General features: G+C 46.1%; 1 protein-coding gene across 2 annotated transcripts; it reads right to left on the bottom strand.

Annotated features, from left to right (window-relative positions):
* Positions 1–10,891: 10,891 nt before the first annotated feature.
* On the bottom strand, positions 10,892–16,823 carry LOC144369842 (uncharacterized). 2 transcript variants are annotated; one of them, XR_013429646.1, is made up of 2 exons: positions 16,187–16,823; positions 10,892–11,022 (listed from the first exon to the last, which is right to left on the bottom strand). XR_013429646.1 is itself a non-coding variant. In XM_078030281.1 (2 exons), the coding sequence occupies exon 1, from the start codon at positions 16,149–16,151 to the stop codon at positions 15,528–15,530; it is 624 nt and encodes a 207-aa protein (XP_077886407.1). In that variant the 5' UTR covers positions 16,152–16,177; the 3' UTR covers positions 10,892–11,022; positions 15,504–15,527. The 2 variants fall into 2 exon arrangements, 1 of the variants encoding a protein (XP_077886407.1); XM_078030281.1 differs by lacking the exon at positions 16,187–16,823 and adding an exon at positions 15,504–16,177.
* Between the last annotated feature and the right edge of the window lie 2,761 nt (positions 16,824–19,584).

Below are 19,584 nucleotides of genomic sequence, written 5' to 3'. Positions count from 1 at the left end.
TGGATGGAGTTAGAGGAAATAATGCTAATTGAAGTTAGCCAACCCCAAAAAACCAAATGCCGAATGTTTTCTTTAATATAAGGAGGTTGATTAATAGTGGGGTAGGGAGAGGGAGCATGGGAGGAATAGACAAACTCTAGATAGGGCAGAGGGACTGGAGGGGAAGGGGTAGGGGGTTATTAATGATGGTGGAATGTGATGATCATTATTTTCCAAAGTACATATATAAAGACACGAAGTGGTGTGAATATACTGTGTATACAACAAGAGATGAAAAATTGTGCTCTATATGTATAATAAGAATTGTAATGCATTATGCCATCACATATAAATAAAAAAATTTTTAAAAAAAGAATTGCTGAGATGATCACTGGACTCCAAAAATGTGCTAGAAACAGAGCAGGAGCCCTGGCTGCTGCCTCTGGGATCCAGATGTTGCTGCCGTTGCTGCTGCTGGAACAAATTCCCCCCATCCCCTTCTTTCTGCTACTTGTTTTTGATTTGCATCCGATGGCCAAACCAGGTCACATGCCCAGGACTGGGCAGCTGTGGGAAAAGGGAGGGAACACCCAGGCTGGAAAGGGGAGACCCCATACCTAAGAAGGGGAACCAATGCCTGGCAGCCAGGAGATCAGTCTCCAAGTGCCCTGCAGTGGGTAGCTGGGGGGACCAGTGAGCTGAACATACTGAGTGCTTATGTGGGGGGCACTTGGTAGGGGACCACCATTGCTGTTATGTGACTATCTTCAGTCCATCTGCTCTGGCCAAGCCCGTCACTTCCTGGTCAGCCACACTTTCTCTCTTTGTGAGCTCTGTCCTACCTCCTTTTCTGCTTACCCAAGTCCTGGCCATCCTTCCAAGTGCTGGTCAAGACCCACACTCAGCCTGTCCCCCTCTCCAGATCCCTTTCTCCTCATCCTGCCATCCCACAGTCTTTTTCTTCTGGTTAGAGCTTGACCACACATGGACTTAACCTTTCTCAGGAATTCTTCTCCCTCTGTCGATGACATTCTCCTACGTGACAAAAGGGGAGGGCCATTCAGCAAAAGGTGGTCACTCGTGACAACTTGCAACCTCCCTCTCCAAAGACTCTGGAGACTGTGCTCTGTGGCTGACCTTGAGGTAGCTTCCTTTCCTTCTGTCCAGTGCCATCCCTCAAGCACAGGTGTGACTATTCCAAGGAAAGAGACTCCTGCTCTCAGAGAGGTTAGGGTGGGTCCACTGTCGGGAGAGTTGGTTCTTATGGTTCTGGGGGTCAGCCCCTGTCCTCACAGGCTCCACTCAGGGTGTGGGCAGGGCTGCTTTCCTTTCTGGAGGTTTTAGAGGAGAATCCATTTCCTGACTGTTATAACTTCCAGAAGCCACCTGCTTTCCTTGGCTAGTGGCCCCTTCCTCTGTTTTCAAAGCCAACAGGGTTGCATTTTTCTGATACTTTTTATCACCATATCTCCCTCTTTCTGACCACAGCCGGGGAAATTTCTGTCTTTTAAAGACTCATGGGATTAGATTGAGTCCACCCAGCGAATTCAGGAGAAGCTCCTCACCCCGAGGCCCTGAAACACATCTTCAAAACTTCTCAGGGTTTAGGATGTCCACGTCCTAAACCTAAATAACGGTCCTAGGATGGGGACCATTATTTTGGTTAACACGGAGCATGTGTACAAGGGTCATTCAGCACAATGAGATGTTCCCATGAAGAGCCATGAAAGTCCGGAGGAGAGAGAGGCCACTTCAAACTGTGCGAGGAGGGAGTGGGGAAAGCAGAGGGAAGGAGGGACCCACCCAGTCAGTGGGCCATGTTTGACATTAAGCTTTTTGAAGAGGGTTTGCTGGTATAGGACACGGACAAGTAAGATACAGGAAACTTATTTCCTAAAGGACCTCTCCGTAGTCACTGAGTCCTCTCACCTCTTTCATGGAGCTCTCTAAGGAATCCAGGAAACATCTTTCGGTTCTCAGCCTGAGGAGGTGTGAGCTGGTGGACCAACCTCTTGCATCTTGGTGGGGATCTTTTGAAAGTCAGGTGGCTTCTCCATTTTCTCCGTCTTTAACTGGAGATTTTCCTGGGTTGACTTAGGGCGCTCTCCTTGATGGTTCCTTCAGCCCCTCCAAAAAGGAGTCTTCCATAATTCTCTGTTTAAAATAGTTTCTAGCATCCATCTACCACCCCTCTATCTCTCTATCCATGTATCAATTATGTATCTCTATGTATCATATCTACCTATCAATCTGTATCAATGTAGCTATCATCTATGTATTTCCCCACCGCCCAGGCCCTTACCTGATAACGTTTTCTGAGTTTCCTTTCTTCCCAGGAATCTCTTAAATCCTGCTTTAATTTCTGCTTACTTTTTTATGGCTCAGGATACAGGAATTCCCTAAATGGATAAATTTGGGAAGAAATGGTTTCTTTCCACTCCAGCATTATTGAGCACAACTTCCAGGTGGGTCTCAGAGAAACTTATCAATAATCCAGAGTCCCCATGAATATCAGATCCAGACTGAGGAGCTGAATACCTTTGATTCCAAGCTTGCAAAGCCCAGCATTGCTCCTGAACCAGGGCGTGTGTACACACTCTTTAAAGAATAGTGCAGCAGTTAAAGTTCTTCTGTTTAGCAATACTGACAGTTGCAAGCCCATAACTGATTACGCGCCTAATGATTAGTGTAGACAGAACTTGCGAGGAGGAAAAGACTCTGCCGGGAGGGTCAGTGTAGGAAGATGTCGTGGAGAAGGAAAGAGAAAGCAATGACTGGACAGGAGCAGTTGCATAACCTGGCTTGTGCCTTAGAAGTGCATGTAGTTCAGTTCTTTGATATCAGCAAGAATCTTCAGGGGTGACTTCCAATTTGATCTGCAGCCTCCAGAGCTTGAGGATGCTTCCCAGGAGCTGCAGGATCTGGGGCGAACTCTGACCCTCAGTGGATTTTCCAGAGACACGTGCTTCAGTGGTCTACATGAGGACCTTTGGAAAGTCCCAACTGGTTGCCAGGTTGTCAGAAATCCAACTCCGACCCTACTGTTCAGAGCTACTACTTGTGATGATTGTAGTGCATTCCTCTCAATGTTCAGCGATCCCAACTCCTTCTGTTCCTTCATGCTGTTTCTATTGCCTCCAGAGGCTGGGCACCAGCACCTGACCACCCCATGAACACAATGACCATTTCCTTGGCCAGATGCTGGGGAGTTTGCTTGTGTTTTAGTTCAAGAAGAGAAATGGGTTGCTATTTTTAGCTTTGCATGGGAAAGTCCGAGGGAGCAGGGAGAAAATGGATCAGCCAAAAATCTGTTCAGGGACAGCAGCCATCTCAGCTGACATGGAGCAAAAGAGGAGAACAGGAAGGTAGCATAGCTCATGCCCTCCACCCCCCACAAGGCCCTCCCTAGAGCACCCTGGTAAGGAGGGACAGGGGAGTATGAAGTCTTTCTTGGTAGAACAGACATTCTCTGCCTGAGAAAGGCAAAGAGAAAGGACAAGGGGACAGAGATGAGAGATTGATTGTTCTCTGAAGTCAGAATGTGATCAGCAAGGGATTTAGAACTGGGAAGCTGGAGCAGAGGGAGCTGTATACGGGCACTGAGCAGGATGGGGCAAGATGGGGGTCCCCCTGCAGGTGGTGGAAGGATGCCCAATAAAACAGAGAGACAGCATGGAGACAGAGGCCAGGGGCAGGCCAAGCAATTAATCTCCATGGAAGAACAAGATGATTAGGTAGAGCCCTGGGAGTTGGCTACAGTGTCAAGAGCAAGGCGTGGATGGAAGGAGGAGAGCTTGGGAAATGTTCTGTGTATTAGGTGGCACAGGCTTTGTGGGAAATCTGGATGGCTCCTATTGGGAAGATGTCTAGCCCCAGAACATGGAAGCTGGCGAATGTGGGAAGCTGTCCGGGGCTCTTCTTGATCCCTCAGGTTTTCAAGGCTCATAAATGATTTGCAGTGGGGTCTTTTGTGACAACCAGAGGACTCACAACAGTGTCAGGGTTGATGAGGAGCAAAGAGACAGTACTATGCATAAATGGGGGCTCAGCTGATTCTAGTTGACCAACGCAAAGGGGCGGGGGCTCTTGTGAGAAGAGAGCCTAAAGCACCCAGTAGGGTGCCTGGCATGAAGCTGTCCCTCAGTAAATCATAGAGATACTCACTACTCACAGGGGTGAGATGGGAATCTCTGTCTTCAGACATCCACTGAAGAAGATGCTGGGATGCTCACCTGGGGCCAGATGCAGGTGGTCACCCTAAGTTTGACCTGATGCGGAGTCAGCCCAGCCCCAGCCTGGAAGGAGCACAGAGCACGCGTGGCCTTGCCACCTAGAGTGGCCGTGTGACCATACACGCTGCTTCTAATCTCTCTTACATTTGCCAGATTAAGAAAGTAATTATGATGGCTCAAAAATGATTTAACTGTCCCTATGTTGAAGACAAACCTGCAGGTTTAAATAACAGCTCAGAAATCTCTACCAGTTCCTCATTGGAGGGACTAAAGTACTAAGTTGTATTTTCCTGATTTGTTAATTTAAATCCCTTGCTTCCCCAAGTTTTTAATTAACCAGTATTATTATTATTATTATTATTATTATTATTATTATTATTATTATCTTTTTTTTTGGTTTGTTCACCATGGCAGTGGAGTAGTGTATAATACTGAGACATAAACCTCAGGTAACACTCTGGAAGAAGATAGGTAAATGATGTCACGTGCTGGTACCATGGCTCACTCCCCAGAGGCCAACTACAGAAGTTGGTGATTTCTCCTCCCCATCCCATCAGTAAATACCTGCCACAGAAAGTGGGAACTGCTCACCTTTTACAGCTTTATTTTAAGTATAAATGGACACACCCCAGACTCAGTCATCTCTCCCATGGTCCTTTCGATCATCTGCCACATTCTTGTGAAAACTGAGATGGTCTCACATGCACCACCCTTTCCCAGACATGCTCTGCTCAGGTGTTGGCGTCTTCCTCCCGGGGTGAGACGTTGAGGCCACAGAGTCATGAATACTCAGAAGCACAGGGCTTTGATTCATGGGGTTGGAGGATGGAGTCCTTCTTGGATGTGAAGCATTGGACATTTTCTTGTCATTAACAATGCCCCACCAGGGTTGGAAGCCATTCTCGGTGGGTGCCCTTCACCCTGAAGACCTTGGTTTTGAGGGAAATGACATGTGTGTGGGTGGCTGGGGTGAAGCATGACAGGGTGTTGTTACCTTTTCTAGCAGAAAGCTTGTCTCCGTCTTGAGTTTAGGAGCAATGTCTGCTGCAGGTGGGGTACCAGATAAAGACCCCAAGACAAGGCCTTCTGTGCAGGAATTTTTGTATGAGTGCTCTTCAGGAAGATTGGCAAGGGAATGTGGTGTGGGACAGGCAAGGTAAGTAGCCACATGAGGAGGTGACACGAGGCAAGCTTTTGCAGCAGAGCTCTGGGGACGAGAGGGACACATATTTGAGCCATCCTGCTCAGGGGCCAGTGGATGGAATATTTATTTTCCAGTATCTGTGCTTGTTTAAGGGCTTCCCAGGGGTGGGGCCACAGGTTGCAAATTCCCAAGCATGTCCTGCCTGAAGACATAGTGGGCACTGGTCTCTGGGAGGCCTCCACAGAGGTGGCAGTGGCAGGATCAGCTGGGTAGCACAGGGCAGTGGTCTCTGGAGGACGTCCAGGCTCTCCTGAGGATGAGGCAGTCTGGGCTTCTTGGTTACTTTTATGTCTCTTCATGTCTCCAAAAGTGTCCCATTTGCTTCAAGATCGGAACAGATGCTACTTCTGGTTACATATGTATGAAGAAATTGCTGATATGAAGCATTAGCCAGCTCCATTTAACACTGCTCTCTTGTCATTACAAGAAAATCCAAGAGCACTTGGGCTGGCTGGAGGTTTCTCTCTCCTTCAAGAGAATGCAGGCAAATCAGGAGGCACTCACTGGCTCTGGTGCTGTTCCAGGGAGAGGCTTGAGGACCATTTTTTGTTTTGTTTTGTTTTTGAAGAATGGCTCCCTTCCATGAGGATTCTTTCTTACTTATGTTCTCCTCTTCTCTTGCTCTGATGTCACCTTTCCCTCAGTTTCTGTTTCCCCTTTAAGCACAGCATTCCTTCTTACTTCCCCACCTTAGCTTCCCTAAGTGTCCTCTTCATCCAAAAACCTGGATGAGCACCTACCTGCTGAGAGCCATAGCCCAGTCGGGATGAGGCATGGCATTTTTGCTAGAAGGAGTGGTTGAGAGGTGATGCCAGCAAGCCATTGAGATGATAATGGTTATGTTAAGCTGTGTGTATTAGACCCCTGCTGTCCCCCTCGGCCTGCTACTTTGGAGTTCCCATTGGTTGGGGAAGTGCTGGAGGAGGGATTCCCGGTTGGTGGTTCCTGGAGGAGCTGCGTGGGAGCGTTCAGAGAGTTCCCGGGGAGCATGTGTGGAGTGTGCTGGTGGAGTTCAGAAATAAAGTTTGTTCCTGCTTCAGAGGCTTGTGATTTGTGTCCAGCCAGACTGCGGCACCCACCCCCATTTCTGGCATGGAGATACAAAGAGAAATGATGCGAGTACTATCTCTGTAGCCACAGAGCTTTTGGTCTGGGATGGGATACCGACAGGCGATGCCAGGGTGCTAAGTGTCAGGTACCCCAGTACAGGGTGCTATGGAATGAGTAAATGGCCACCTGCCCTTGGAGGACGGAGGAGGCTTTCCAGGGGAGGGACCTTTAATTGGAAACCTAGAGGGTGAATCAGTGTGAGTCAGGTAAGAGGTGGGGATGGTGGGAAGAGAGATCCAGACAGCAAGTTCGAAGACTGAAGCAAGAAACAAAATTCCCATATGTGTCTTGAAGACAAGATGAACTGGAAGAGGCAGAGGTGGAGCTGGATGGATAGGCTCAGGCTAGGTCATGGGGGCCTTGTAAGCAAAGCTACAAAACCATTAGTCTTTTCTTGGTTACAGATTCCCTCGCCCCTGTGCCATCTTACCTGACACTCCCTCTGCCCAGGGAGTCCCCTTTTTCAGTCATATCCTCATTCAGGGCTAGGCATCCCTCCTGCTCTAGTGCCCTTGAAGTCACATGCACTGGGATCAGCGGAGTTCTGTGTCTATCCCATCTGGGCAGTGAGCAAGCTGAGAGCAGAGACTGTCCATGTACCCCCTCGTCAAGCAGGCCACTGGGCCTTCTGGGAGATTGCATTTTGGGGCCAGCTGCAGGTGGCTAACAAGAAGGGGGACCAGAAGAAAGTATACAGGCAGAAAGGGAAAGAATATTGAAAGAAGGTGAGAAAGAAAAAGATAAAAAAGGGAAGGAAATTTAAAAAAAAAAGTCACTCAGATTTTTCTTAGGGAAAGGGAATCGAAATGCAATTCTTACTATGGCTGAAAAGAACCAGAGCAAATCACCTTCAAAACCAAAAAAATCCAGAGAGAAATCAGTAGTGTAGAAAGGAACCGCTGGTTGAGTGAAGGCAAGAGGCCCTTTAGCGCAGGGCTGAGTAATGTGGCAACTTGGGAGTCTGCCCATCAGTTAAGAGCATGACTCTGAATCCTCCAAGCAATCAGAATGGTCAGTACCCACTGCAAAACTGTGGTTTGCATTTATGGCTTTAATTAAATTGAATTAACTGTAATAACCAGGGCTTCTGTTTGCCTCACTCTTCAATTCAAAACAGTCTCCTTTAGCTGTCAGAACGATGAAGCTGAAAATCAGAGTTGTGTGCAAGCTGGGCTCAGTTTTTTTCTTTTTTCCTTTTACTAGAAGGTCAGTCTGATCTTTTGAGAGCTGAATTGCAGCAATAGGAATGAAAATGAGTTAGTTAGGGCAGCCTTGAGTCCTTAACATCATCATTTTATTTGCATCTGTGAGACCCAGGGCATTGGTAACAGGCTCAAGTACAGCCCTAGGAGCTCTGCTTTGAGTCAGGAGACTGGGTTTGAAACCTAGTTCTCTCCCTTGCTCACTTCAAGATCTTGGGCAACAATGTTCTACAGAACAGTGCCCAACGCATAAAACGGGCATAACGATCATACCTACTTTCAGTTATTTGAGGATTAAATGTTGTGCACATAACGCAATTTGGTGCCAGCAAGTGACATCTGTGGAAAGGCCCTCAAAACTCTGTTGTTTGCAGAGGCATGAAGGCAAGAATCCATCTCCAGGGAATGCAAATCCCCCTCTCCCTGTCCACCTCTTAGCTGGTATCTTTGCCATTAATATTTGAGTAAGTGTCCATTTGTTCTGGGATTACAGGGGCACTGCAGACAGAGGGCTGCTCTGGTTCTGCACATTCATCCGTGTTCTGTGGTTGAGCCAACCCTTCTCCCTTCACTGTGAGTTTCCGGAGCCATTTCTGACATCACAACAGTGAGACTCTGCCTCCCAGGGGCCCCCAGTATCTGTTCTCCACCCTACCCCGTCATACCCTCCCCCCTCTTCCCTCCAGTTTATAAAAGCATCTACTGCATTTTCCTTCCTTAGCACCACACTCCCTAGTGAAATCAACTGTGACTCCAAATGCTTCAGAACTCACGGTTGGTACAGTCCCTCTCAGCATCTTAGATCCCAAAGGCCCTGAACTCTGCAAGTTTATTCGTAGCTCACTGGGTGCCCAAACCTGAACTAGAGACTTCTTTTGCACACATAGAGAGCCAACACTTCACTGTAGAACTGCTAATGCATTTGCTCCCAGCGTGCTGCCCCAGACTCCCAGAACCCACTTAATACAAGTCATGCACTCAATTATTCTAAAAGTTGAAAACAACTGAATTCCAAATCCACTTGAAGCCCTGGGTTTCAGAAAGAATTTGTGCAATTGTAATAACGTCCAGCCTCCACGGACTATGCCACTTAGTCCCCATACGGTTCCATGGATAGGTTCTCTATTTGACAGAAGTGGTTCCACAGAAAGATCAAGAAACCAAGCCAAGGCTGCACATTTAACAAGTGCAGAGTTAGAGCTGGATCAGGCAGCTGAGCATTTAGCCATGTCTGTGCTGCTGTGTTTTCTGTTTTACTTCCAGTGAGATATGAATTTTCTGCTTAAACTGGGAAACTTTGTGGAGGTTCATCCCGTGGACTTTGGTCACAGAATTCTTGGGTTCAAATCCCAGCTCCAACACTTAGCTACTGTGTGATTTCAGGCAAGTTATTTAACGTTTCTCTGCTTTAGTTTCCTTATCTGTAAAATGGAGATAATAGCAGTACCTACTTCTTAGGGTTATTGTGAAGATAAGTTAAAGCACAAAAAGGACTCATCTGGCACATGCTAACTATGATTATTATTTTATCTCACCAACATGCTGCTAACCTTTCATTAAAGAATCTCATTATGTTAATTGAATTAGATTAAGTTCTAGGGTCAGATCATGGTCTCTTTATATAGGAGTAGATAGTGTCACACTTTTGGCAAAGACAGCCTCTAACAGGGCTTACTGTCATCCTTGTGCAATAGTGTTTCCCCTGGGTACAGAGGGAGGTTACAGGCAGAAACCAAGGGCTTCCCAATGTCCCAATATAATAAAATGAAAACACAGGAAATCACACTTATTGACCAATTCCAAAGGATATTTATTTTACCTTATCAACTTGTTCTGAAGGGCTTGCTTATTTCAATTCTGGAAGAATACCTTTGGGAGGGTGAAGGGGTTAAAGTTTTATTTTTCATGCTTTAAATAACTTCTTCTAGATACAAGCCTGTTTGGTGGAAAGGGAAACAACATGCAAATGGTTCACTTTGCAAAAGAACAACAGGAAGCCTCAGTTGGCTGTGTTTTCCACGGACTTTAGAGTGCTCAAGGTCAAGGTGCAGGACTAGTTAGGAACTGGAGTTGAAGCTGAGCTTGTGACTTCAAGGGTGAATGACATATTTTTTTTTTTTTTTTGCCTGCTCAGGACAGGCTGTGCCTTCCCCATCTGCCCTGGCCTGCCTGGTCACAGGAACTTCTTTTTTCCTGAACCCTCTGGAAGATTCATTGTGGGCTCTGTTTGGGGACTAGGCCTTCACATCTGAGTTAGCTCAGGCTGTGCAGAAGGTTTTGAGGATCCTTTCGTATTATATTCAGTGGAGGGGGAACCCTTGCAAGTGACAGAAGGAGGCCATCATTTCTTGATATATAGAAACTGTATTCCTGGAAACCACACCAAAACAAAACAAAGAACAAAAGAAAATCAACATTCATTCTGTCTCCAATAGTCAAGAAGGCACAAGGCAATGACAGATGGTAGTTCTTATTTCCCATGGAGCTGCAGTTTTCTAGGACTTTCTGCAGGGTGACCTCAGCCAGTGGCAATGGGGATCAGTGTGGCTGGGGCTTCCCATCCCTGGTGGGCTGACAGGCAGGCCAGTACTCAAGGGCAGCTCTACCACTCTCTACTTCTGGGACTTTGGTCAAGGGATTATTCTCCCTGCCTCAGTTCCTTAGCTGCACAATGGGGCTAATAATAGCATCCACCTAACTGGGTTGCTGTGAGCACTTAATGAATGAAGATGTGCAACATATCCAACACCTGTGTGTCACATATTATTATGTTCCAACCTAGTTGTACAACCAGGGGGATGTTTATAATTGTTTTTGGTCTTCACGTACTTCTTATAAAATTGAGTAAAAATACTTACCTTGGAGTCATTGTAAAGTTTAAATGAGAAGGTGTATATTTAATTGATTAATAAGTAGCAACTTTTTCTATAGCTCTCCCTCTGTATGCAACGACAATTAGTTCCAGCACCTCCTCCAAATACCCAAATCCCTAAATGCTTAAGTCCCTTATATGAAATGGTATAGCATTTACATATGAACTATGCTTATTCTTCTGTATACTTTAAATTGCCTCTAGAATACTTACAATACCTAATACCATATAGATGCCAGGTGTTTTTGTCGGCTTTTTCGCTGCTGTGATTTAAAAGCTCAACCAGAACAACTGCAAAGGAGGAAAAGTTTATTTGGGGGCTCATGGTTTCAGAGGTCTCAGTCAATAGATAGCAGTCTCCATTCCTCAGGGCTCAAGGTAAGGCTGAACATCATGGCCGAAGAGTGTGGCAGAGGGAAACAGCTTACATGATGATCAGAAAACAGAGGCAGAGAAGAGAGAGAGAGAGAGAGAGAGAGAGAGAGAGAGAGAGAGAGAGAGAGAGAGAGAGAGAGAGAGAGAATATGAGAATATGAATCTCCACTTGCCAGATACAAATATATATCCCAAAGCCATGCCCCCAATGACTCCCCTCCTTCAGCCACAGCCCATCCACCTCCAGATACTACTCAATTAACCCCATCAGGGGATAATTAACTGATTGGTTTAAGGTTCTCACAGCCCTATCATTTCCCCTCTGAACCCTCTCACATTGTCTCACACATAAGCTTTTGTGGGACATCTCACATCCAAACCACGATATTCTACCCCTGATTCCAAAAAGCTCACACTCCTCTGAAAATGTAAAAATATATTTAGTCCATTCCCAGGAGTCCCCAGAGTCTCAACAGTTCCAAGATTGCTCAAAGTTTAAGTCCAAAGACCTCTCTGAGGTTCAAGTCAATCTCGCATTGTGAACTTCTGTAAAATTAAAAGTGATTTACAAGCATCCAATATATAATGGCACAGAGTAAACATTTTCGTTCAGAAAAATAGGGACATTGAAAGAAGGGACAGGACCAAAAACAAGACCGAAATGCAGCTGGGCAAACAGGTCCTGTAGCTCCACATCCAGCATCTGGAGCACATGGTATGGTGATGTTCTCTCCGAAGGGCTTGTGTAGCTCCTCCCCTGTGGCCTCGTTGGTTGCAACCCAAGTGGCCTTTTGTTGGCTTGTCTCTGCTCAGTTCCTGCAGCTTTTCCTAGGATGATGTCCCACATTACTGGCATTTCTTAATCTTGGGGGTCTCCACTGCTGCTTGGGCTTCCTCCTGAAATCTCCACACTTGCCATCTCAGGGAGTGCCCACAGGGATTCCAACCCTGCTGCACTTTACCTGGCTTCCAAAGCCTTCCTTTGAAATCTTGGTGGAAGCCTCCATGACCCCCTGACTCCAGCATCCTGCATTCCTGCAGAACCAGCACCACGTGGTTGATGCCAAGGTCTGCCGCCATTTCAAGCAGTAGCCAAGCCTCCAGGGTCGCTGGCTGCAGCAGCCTCTGAATGACTGGGTGGCTGAGCACATTGAAAAGACTTCCCAGGTCTCCTGGTGAAAGAAGGGTGCCCCAATGGTTTCTTTTCTAGAGAATTTTTACTTTTACTTCCTTGAGTCTGAGATGGGTGTGGTATTACCAATTCCTGAGATGCCTTCAAGTCATTTTTCTTATTGTCTCTGGGCAAAGTCTTTAGCATTTCTTTTTTTTGGGGGGGTTGCAGTTAAAATTGAGCATTTAATTATCCCATAATACCAGAAGCTTAGAGATGAGTACATCTGTTTTTAAAAAATTATATATATTTTTTATTTCTTACATACATGACAATAGTGGAATGCATATGAAGATGTGAATTTGGTGTCAAAGTCTTCAGCATTTCTTCCCTATCAGTAAAGTCTTTAACAAGTGCAACTTCCTCAGCTCCAGTTTTACTCCCACATTTCAAGTCCAAGTTTTTCAAATCTTTCGGCTCTGCTTTCTGCTCCTGATTATCACAATAAATTTGGCTAAAAGCTGCCAGCAACATCTATGCCACCACCTGAATGCTATTTTACCTAGACATTTCTTCTGCCAGATTAAGAAGTCCATCACTTTTAAAATCAGCCTTGCAGAAAGTCTCAGGACACTAGCAAAATGCAGACAACTTCTCAACCAGAACATAATACAAATGACCTCTAGTCCAATTACCAATTGTGTCCTCCTTTTTCTATAAACCCTCTTGAGCCTGTCTTCACTGTCTACAGTACTATTGGCATTCTGGTATTCTGAGCTCCTACTAGAATCAGCCATTAAACTCTGCTTACAATAATGTAAAGCATTTGAGTGTGCACTGCTGAACATCTCAAAATTCCTCCAATCTATTCCAAAAAACTCCAAAAGGTTTTGAACCACGTGATCAGGTTAGTCACAGCACTGGCACCATTTTCTGTTTTAAGTCAGCCTTTTCGCTGCTGTGACTTAAAAACTCAATCAGAACAACTGCAAAGGAGGAAAGTTTATTTGGGGGCTCACAGTTTCAGGGGTCTCAGTCCATAGACAGCAGGCTCCATTCTTAAGAGCTCAAGGTGAGGCTGAACATGATGGCATAAGAGTGTGGCAGAGGGAAGTGGCTTATATGATGATTAGGAAGCAGACACAGAGATCTCCACTTGCCAACTACAAATATATATCCCAAAGCCATGCCCCCAATGACTCTCCTCCTCTAGCTACACCCCACCTGTCTCCAGTTACCACTCAAGTAATCCCATTAGGGGACAATTAACTGATTAGCTTATGGCTCTCCAAACCCAATCATTTCCCCTCTGAACCCTCTTGTACTGTCTCACATGTGAGCTTTTGGGGTACACCTCACATCCAAACCACAACACCATGTAAACAGTTGTTATACTGTATTATGAAATAATGACAAAGAAAAAAACAGTTCATACATGTTCAGTACAGACACAAACCCACCCCCTCCAAATATCTGTATTTTCAATTCATTTTAAGGCTTTTTTGGAGTCTAATACAGTCTCAGATTCTCTATGATATTTTTGCAAATATAAATATAATAACACTTCCCTGCTTTCTGGAGAAGACAGGTCTGATCCTTGTTTGTAGTAGCATGAGGCAGGCAGCTCTCTTGCCAGGAGAGGAAACCTGAACAAAACCATGGACAGAAGCATTTCGCAAACTGCCTGCAGCACCAGACATAGTTCTAAGCATATAATAACTCTGTTAAGCTGCATAGCATTCTTATATGCTACAACTAAACCATTCCCATTTTGCAGGTAATGAAACTGGTACTGAGAAGACATGCAGAAGTGGAATCCGAACCTGTGATTTGTGATACTGGGGTCTGGGGCTGAGATGTGGCACCAACCTTGAACAAGAACTTTCCAAGGAGTAAGGGACTGGGAACATTCAGGGAAGTAAAAGGATAGGTTGGCTAGAGTGCTTTGAACGCCAGGCTCACCTTCAATTCAAAACAATTTCTTCAAGGAAACACAAATCTAATTATTCTTTGTCACCAAAGCAGCTGCCGTCCCTTGTCCTGCATGTCCTCCTAATCATCTTTTTCCACTTCCTCTCCCCTCCCCTTGGCTGCCTCATGGATACGGACATGGACAAATGAGGTCAGAAAACTCCAGTGACTGCACACAGTGTCCTTCTCTGTGGGTCACTTGCTCACAAGGTCAGCACAACAAAGGCATCCCGTTGCAAGGATTGTCCCTGGGAAGTTGGGGGAGGAGCAGGCTTGTGCTTCTGTGTCTCCAGATTCCTGTCTTTGAGGCCAGCATGGAGAGGGCAGCTGATTGGAGAGGGAACCTTGAGGGAGGGCAGGAGGACTTGACCTTGAGCAAGACTTCATTTGGACATTTTAGAAGATCACCCAGCAGCAGGCTGTTAATTGGAATGAGTTTTTGCACCTGGAAAACTTCAAGATCACAGAACACCCTGTTATCTTGTTTTGGTAACAATTAATAGGGTCTGAATCAATTACCTTTCCACTCATTACTTTTAAAACTACAAAGGTCAGAAACATAACTCCTTATTGTTGTTGGCATTACTGTTTTGAGGGATATGGGGAAAGAGAAGAGCCTGCCTCTGAATCATTCACATGTGCATTCTATGGTATTACAGGGTGAAGATCTTACGTTCCTCTTTCCAGTCAGAGATAATTTAATAGTCATATCATAAATGAGTGCAGCCCTTACTTTAGAAATTATTTTACACCCATTTTTATATAATGAGAAAACATTTTGAGATTTAAACTCCTTTCAAAATAAACTCTAATGATCTCTTCCTGGACATAATTTTTCCAGGCTGCTGCAACAAAAATGGGACTTTCTTTTTCCCTTTTATTGGGAGATTCTATAGATCTGAAGAGAGGAAAGTCACCGATGTTAGGCGCATAAGAGTGAAGATTAGAGAAGAAAGAAAACCTGTTTGGAAGATCTGGATACTCTATGTTGGAAATGAAGAATTTTATTTCTTAGAGACGGGAGGATTTATGGATTTATGTTTCCTCCGTAAGAAAAATGACCCAAGTACCTTTTCTCCCCTACCCCCAGCACTAACTCTAATCAATTACCTTTTTGCTAAAGAAGTAAACAATCTCTGAAGTGTAATAAAGGTAGAACTCGCTGAGTTCCAGTGTTTGGGGTTACTTAACTTTTCGGGGGAGGGGGGTCTTTCTAGAGTTGCACTTTAGCTCATTCTTAGTTCTGGAGTACTTTTTGTTTGTTTGTGTCTTGATAACACGTGACACAAATCAGACAGGTTTTGAATCACAGAATGCCACCGTGGAAAGGACCCTGGGAACGCCCTAACCCTCATTTTGCAGTTGAGACACTCAGGCCCAGAGGCTCACCCAGCCACATACAGCTCTGGAGGGTCAGAGTCCCGGGAGTCGCCAATTCTCTGCTCACCCCTTGCCAGGGGAGGTCCTCCTCTTATACACGGCCACACTCTGGTACAAAGCCCTTCCAGCTCCCCGTCGCTGTGACCTGCACCCCTCCTATCAAACAAGAGCTCCAGGCATTTGAAATATTTCCACCGCCAGAGTGGCCCGGGTGCGGCCACTTGGCGGTACATTTCGGGGCTGTGCGCGCGCGCGGCGGGGCAGTGGGCGCTTCGGGCCGTCCCCGTCGGCACGCGAGCGGCGACGCCGGCACGGGAGGCGCGTCTCCGCGCCCGGCTCCGGCGGGGCGGCCCCGGCTGCGCCGCGCCAGGCTCGCGGGGGTCAAGTCCAGGTTGCAGCGCAGGAAGGCGGCGGGGGAGGGGCGGGCCGGCCGCGCCCCCTCCCCGTCTTCCCTGCGCTCCGCGCGGAATGTTGGGCCGGTTCCATCCGTGTGGTATGTCTGGATAAACATCATTAGCCTCCGAGCCGCCGCGTTGTGCATTTCTAATTTCACTCTACCAACTGCGGCCTCCTGGCGTTGGAGGAGCGGATGGAGACCTCGACTCCCCGCCTTCCTGGGGCATTCCTGAGCTCCGTGCCTTCCAACACGCCCAGGGAGAGGAGCCGCTCTCAGTGCCGAGCGTGCTGCATTCTCGCTGCACCTCATTTGTAACATTATCTTTGGCTCAGGAGTAACTCTTCCCTACTCACCTGGAACTGGCAAAACGCAGCATCGTATTAAGGTTTACTCTTCATCTTCCCGGGGGGACAGGAATGGAGAGCAGAATCTCTTCCCACCAAGTGTTCTCAGCCAAGAGCCATGGCACGTAGCCATGGCCCCTCCAACTCCTTCTGCGGACCGGGTAGGGTGCGCGCCTGTCTTTAGGCTCAGCCGCCTTTTGTGTGTGGCATCACCTGCCACCTTTCCACAGCCACATCGTTCAGTCCTGTCCCCATTTTTAGAGCACAGTCTCATCCAGAGCCTCCCCAAATGCAGGACCTTTAACAAATCGATTTCAACATCGCTTTTAAAAAAAGTCTGCTTTCTTTGCCCTGGTAGGAGGAGGGATTATTCCCCTCACTTGGGAGTATGTATTTTTGAGGACAGTCTTACAAATGACAAAGATAAAAATCCCTTGGAGCCTATGGCAGTTTTGACTTTAAACATGAGGCGAGTTAACAAGGAAAGCAGCTATAAATTCAGCTCGGGGCATGATCTAGCACTAAATTGTCTCTTACAGTGTCCAGATTTCTGGCCAAGTTGTCAGTTTGATGCCCCTCTTCCCCACTGGCCTCCTGGATTCCCTTCTAGGTTGTTTTTGTTGGTTTGCTTTTGTTTTTCTGCCAAGTTATCTCTGCACAACTTTCCCCACCCCCACCCCCACCCCATTTTCTGAGTCTGTTTTCCAAGTTCCTTAGGCCTGACTAGAAAAACACCCACTGCTTTGCTTCTCTCCAAAATCCCTGGAGTTGCTTCCCTAGTAGAAAATTTTGAAACAAGCTCCTGTCAGAACATTTTGTTTGTCCCCCCACTCCTACAAGCTGGTGAAAGATGGAAGGAAGAGTTCTGTGTTTGCTGAAAATGAGAACATGGAGAAAGCTGTTGGAACCCATGCAGAGATTTTTTTTTTGTGTGTGTGTGTCCTTTGTCCTTTGCAGAGAGGTTATCTTCAAATTCCATATAAGGACAGCCCATGAAAAAATGTAGGGCCCCCACTGGAGATGAGCAGTTCTGGTGAGGTTAGAGGCAGTGGGTGTGCCTGGTAAGTAATCCAGGTAAGGATAACACCATACAAGACCAATGGGCTAATCAGAGTGATAAAGTTACCCCAAAGACTCTTTCTACTGCATGTTTAACAGTTACTTTGCTTCCAAGGCCATGGTAAATGATCTTGGCTTTGTGGCCTGGAACCCTCTCTTCAGACAGCTGACCAACAAGCCTGGGTTAAGCATTGTTATCTTCTCGCTCCATCGGATTTAGAAGGAAATCATGATATCATTACACAGCACACAGGATTTTCCTCTTGATGTTCTGCAAAGGAAAGGAGATCAGATTACTCTTTGTTCAGCACACTGAATAAGTGCTTCAAGGAATATATGGTCCATGGGGCAGAGTTTTGGGGCATCAAGCAGATGATTCTGACTGCCCACTGATAATGTTGGGGATTAGGTAAGAAATGAAATGAAAATGAGGATTTTCCTAAACACATAGAGTTCTCAAAACACATCTCTATTTAGTATATCTTTGCTTTTGCTTAATCATCATCATCATCATCACCATCATCATCATCATAAAATAACCATTAACATTTACTCAATACTTGTCATGTGCCAAGCCCTGTGCCAAGTCTCTTCGAACTTGATCTCTTATAATCCTCACAAGGCTTCAGTAAGGTAGGCCCCCATAACCCCAATTTTATATGTAAAGTCAGAAAGAGCTTGTGTGACTTTCCCCTTGGCCACCACCTAGCAAGGAAACAAGAATCTAGAATGCCACTTTTAACTCCTATTTTCTGTCTCCTTTATGACTTCATATTGAAAAGTCATTGGCAAGGTGCATCAAGAAATAAAATTAATATCTGCCACATGTCTGATTCTGAGAATAATTACCATTAACCTGGGGACTTCATATGAACTAGGCACTTAACCTCATGGCTGCTGCTCAAGACAACCCTGATCAACCCCGATTCAGAGATGGAACAATAGAAGTCTCAAGATGACATATGGACTGAGCTGATATTTGAACCCAGGTCCACTTACTCCTGTACCTGTGCTGTTAGCCTGACTGCCACATGTGGCATCCTGAGCTCCCTGGCCTGTGTGTGTATGTGTGTGTGTGTGTGTGTGTGTGTGTGTGTGTGTATGCACACATGCACATGTGTTGGGGATCGGGAGACAGGGAAGGGTAAGTTGCAAGAAATGAAACCTTCTCACCCTCCTTCACATTATATCCAATTACTGTAATTGCTGTGTTCCCTGGCAGTGGAAAGAGAGGGTAGGCAGGAGTCTCAGGATATAGGAGGCCTGAGGATTGTTGGGTTTTGAAAGACTGATAAGGTTGGGATGGTGGGAGGTGCAGAGGGATCAACCTGGCGAAGAAGAGATGATTTAAATGGGTGTGGCGGTGAGGGATGAGTCTGGTTGACCTGAGGTTAGGGTCAAGGAGTGTAGCTGAGCCTGTCATCATGTCCTATTCACCCCCATCTCATGTCTGGCAAGTAAGTGCTCTGTAAATGTCAGGGTGAACTGAATCAAACCAGCAAAACTTCCTCATCCAGCCTGAGACATCCTCAGCCCGTGTACTCTGGTTCCCTTGATTACATGGCCAGGTGCTTTACCCTCTTCCTCCTACTTTGCCTGCTCATTTCAGAATCACCAGTTCCTTTCCATGGTCAAGAGAGAGTTAAATGGAGAAATGACAGAGTTCATGGGCCACGTCCCTGATAAAAAGAGTGGTATGGTGAGACCTGTGATCACACACATAGTTCTCTGTATACCAGCTACTGCTCCAAGTGCTTTATGATGCTTCTGTTCATTTAACTCACTCTAAAGTGGGCATGTGTATTATACTCAGCGGAAGAAAATGATGCACAGGTCTTAAATAAACTGCTTCGGCTCACTCTGCCAATTTGGGCTCCCTCGATGATTTAATCTTAGGCAGTCTAGTTTCAGTGTGCCATTTACATCATGGACTATTACAAATAGTTGAAAATTGGTCCAGCTGCCTCCACACCACACACAGTCATGCCTTTAATGTGTGTAATCCTGACCTTTGACTCAAACAAGTCAAGGTCAGTACTTCTAATCAGTTCTTTGTGGATCCCTCCTCCATGTCTTTCTCTTCCTCCCTCTCCCTCCCTCTCCCTCCCTCTCTCTCTCTCTCTCTCTCTCTCTCAGCTTACTTTAATTTTTTTTTACTTCTTTTTACTCTTAATCATTATGGAATAGAACCAAGTTTTATTAACATAGGTCCTGTGTGAATTGCCCCAAGAATTCTAACCCTCCTGTGTGGGGCATAAAACCACAGAGGATGGTTCTGCCTTCTGCACAGCTCACCCACTTTCCTGCCTACTGGTTAGGGCCTTGTGGAAGCTCAGGGTGAATAAGTA

Source organism: Ictidomys tridecemlineatus, chromosome 13 (assembly GCF_052094955.1).
Source record: "Ictidomys tridecemlineatus isolate mIctTri1 chromosome 13, mIctTri1.hap1, whole genome shotgun sequence".
NCBI classification, from domain to species: domain Eukaryota; kingdom Metazoa; phylum Chordata; class Mammalia; order Rodentia; family Sciuridae; genus Ictidomys; species Ictidomys tridecemlineatus.
This window is presented reverse-complemented; position numbering and strand designations above follow the sequence as displayed.

Coding starts and splice junctions, on each gene's coding strand:
- LOC144369842 (XM_078030281.1), bottom strand. CDS start 16,151: ATGTTACAAATGAGGTGCAGCGAGAATGCAGCACGCTCGGCACTGAGA.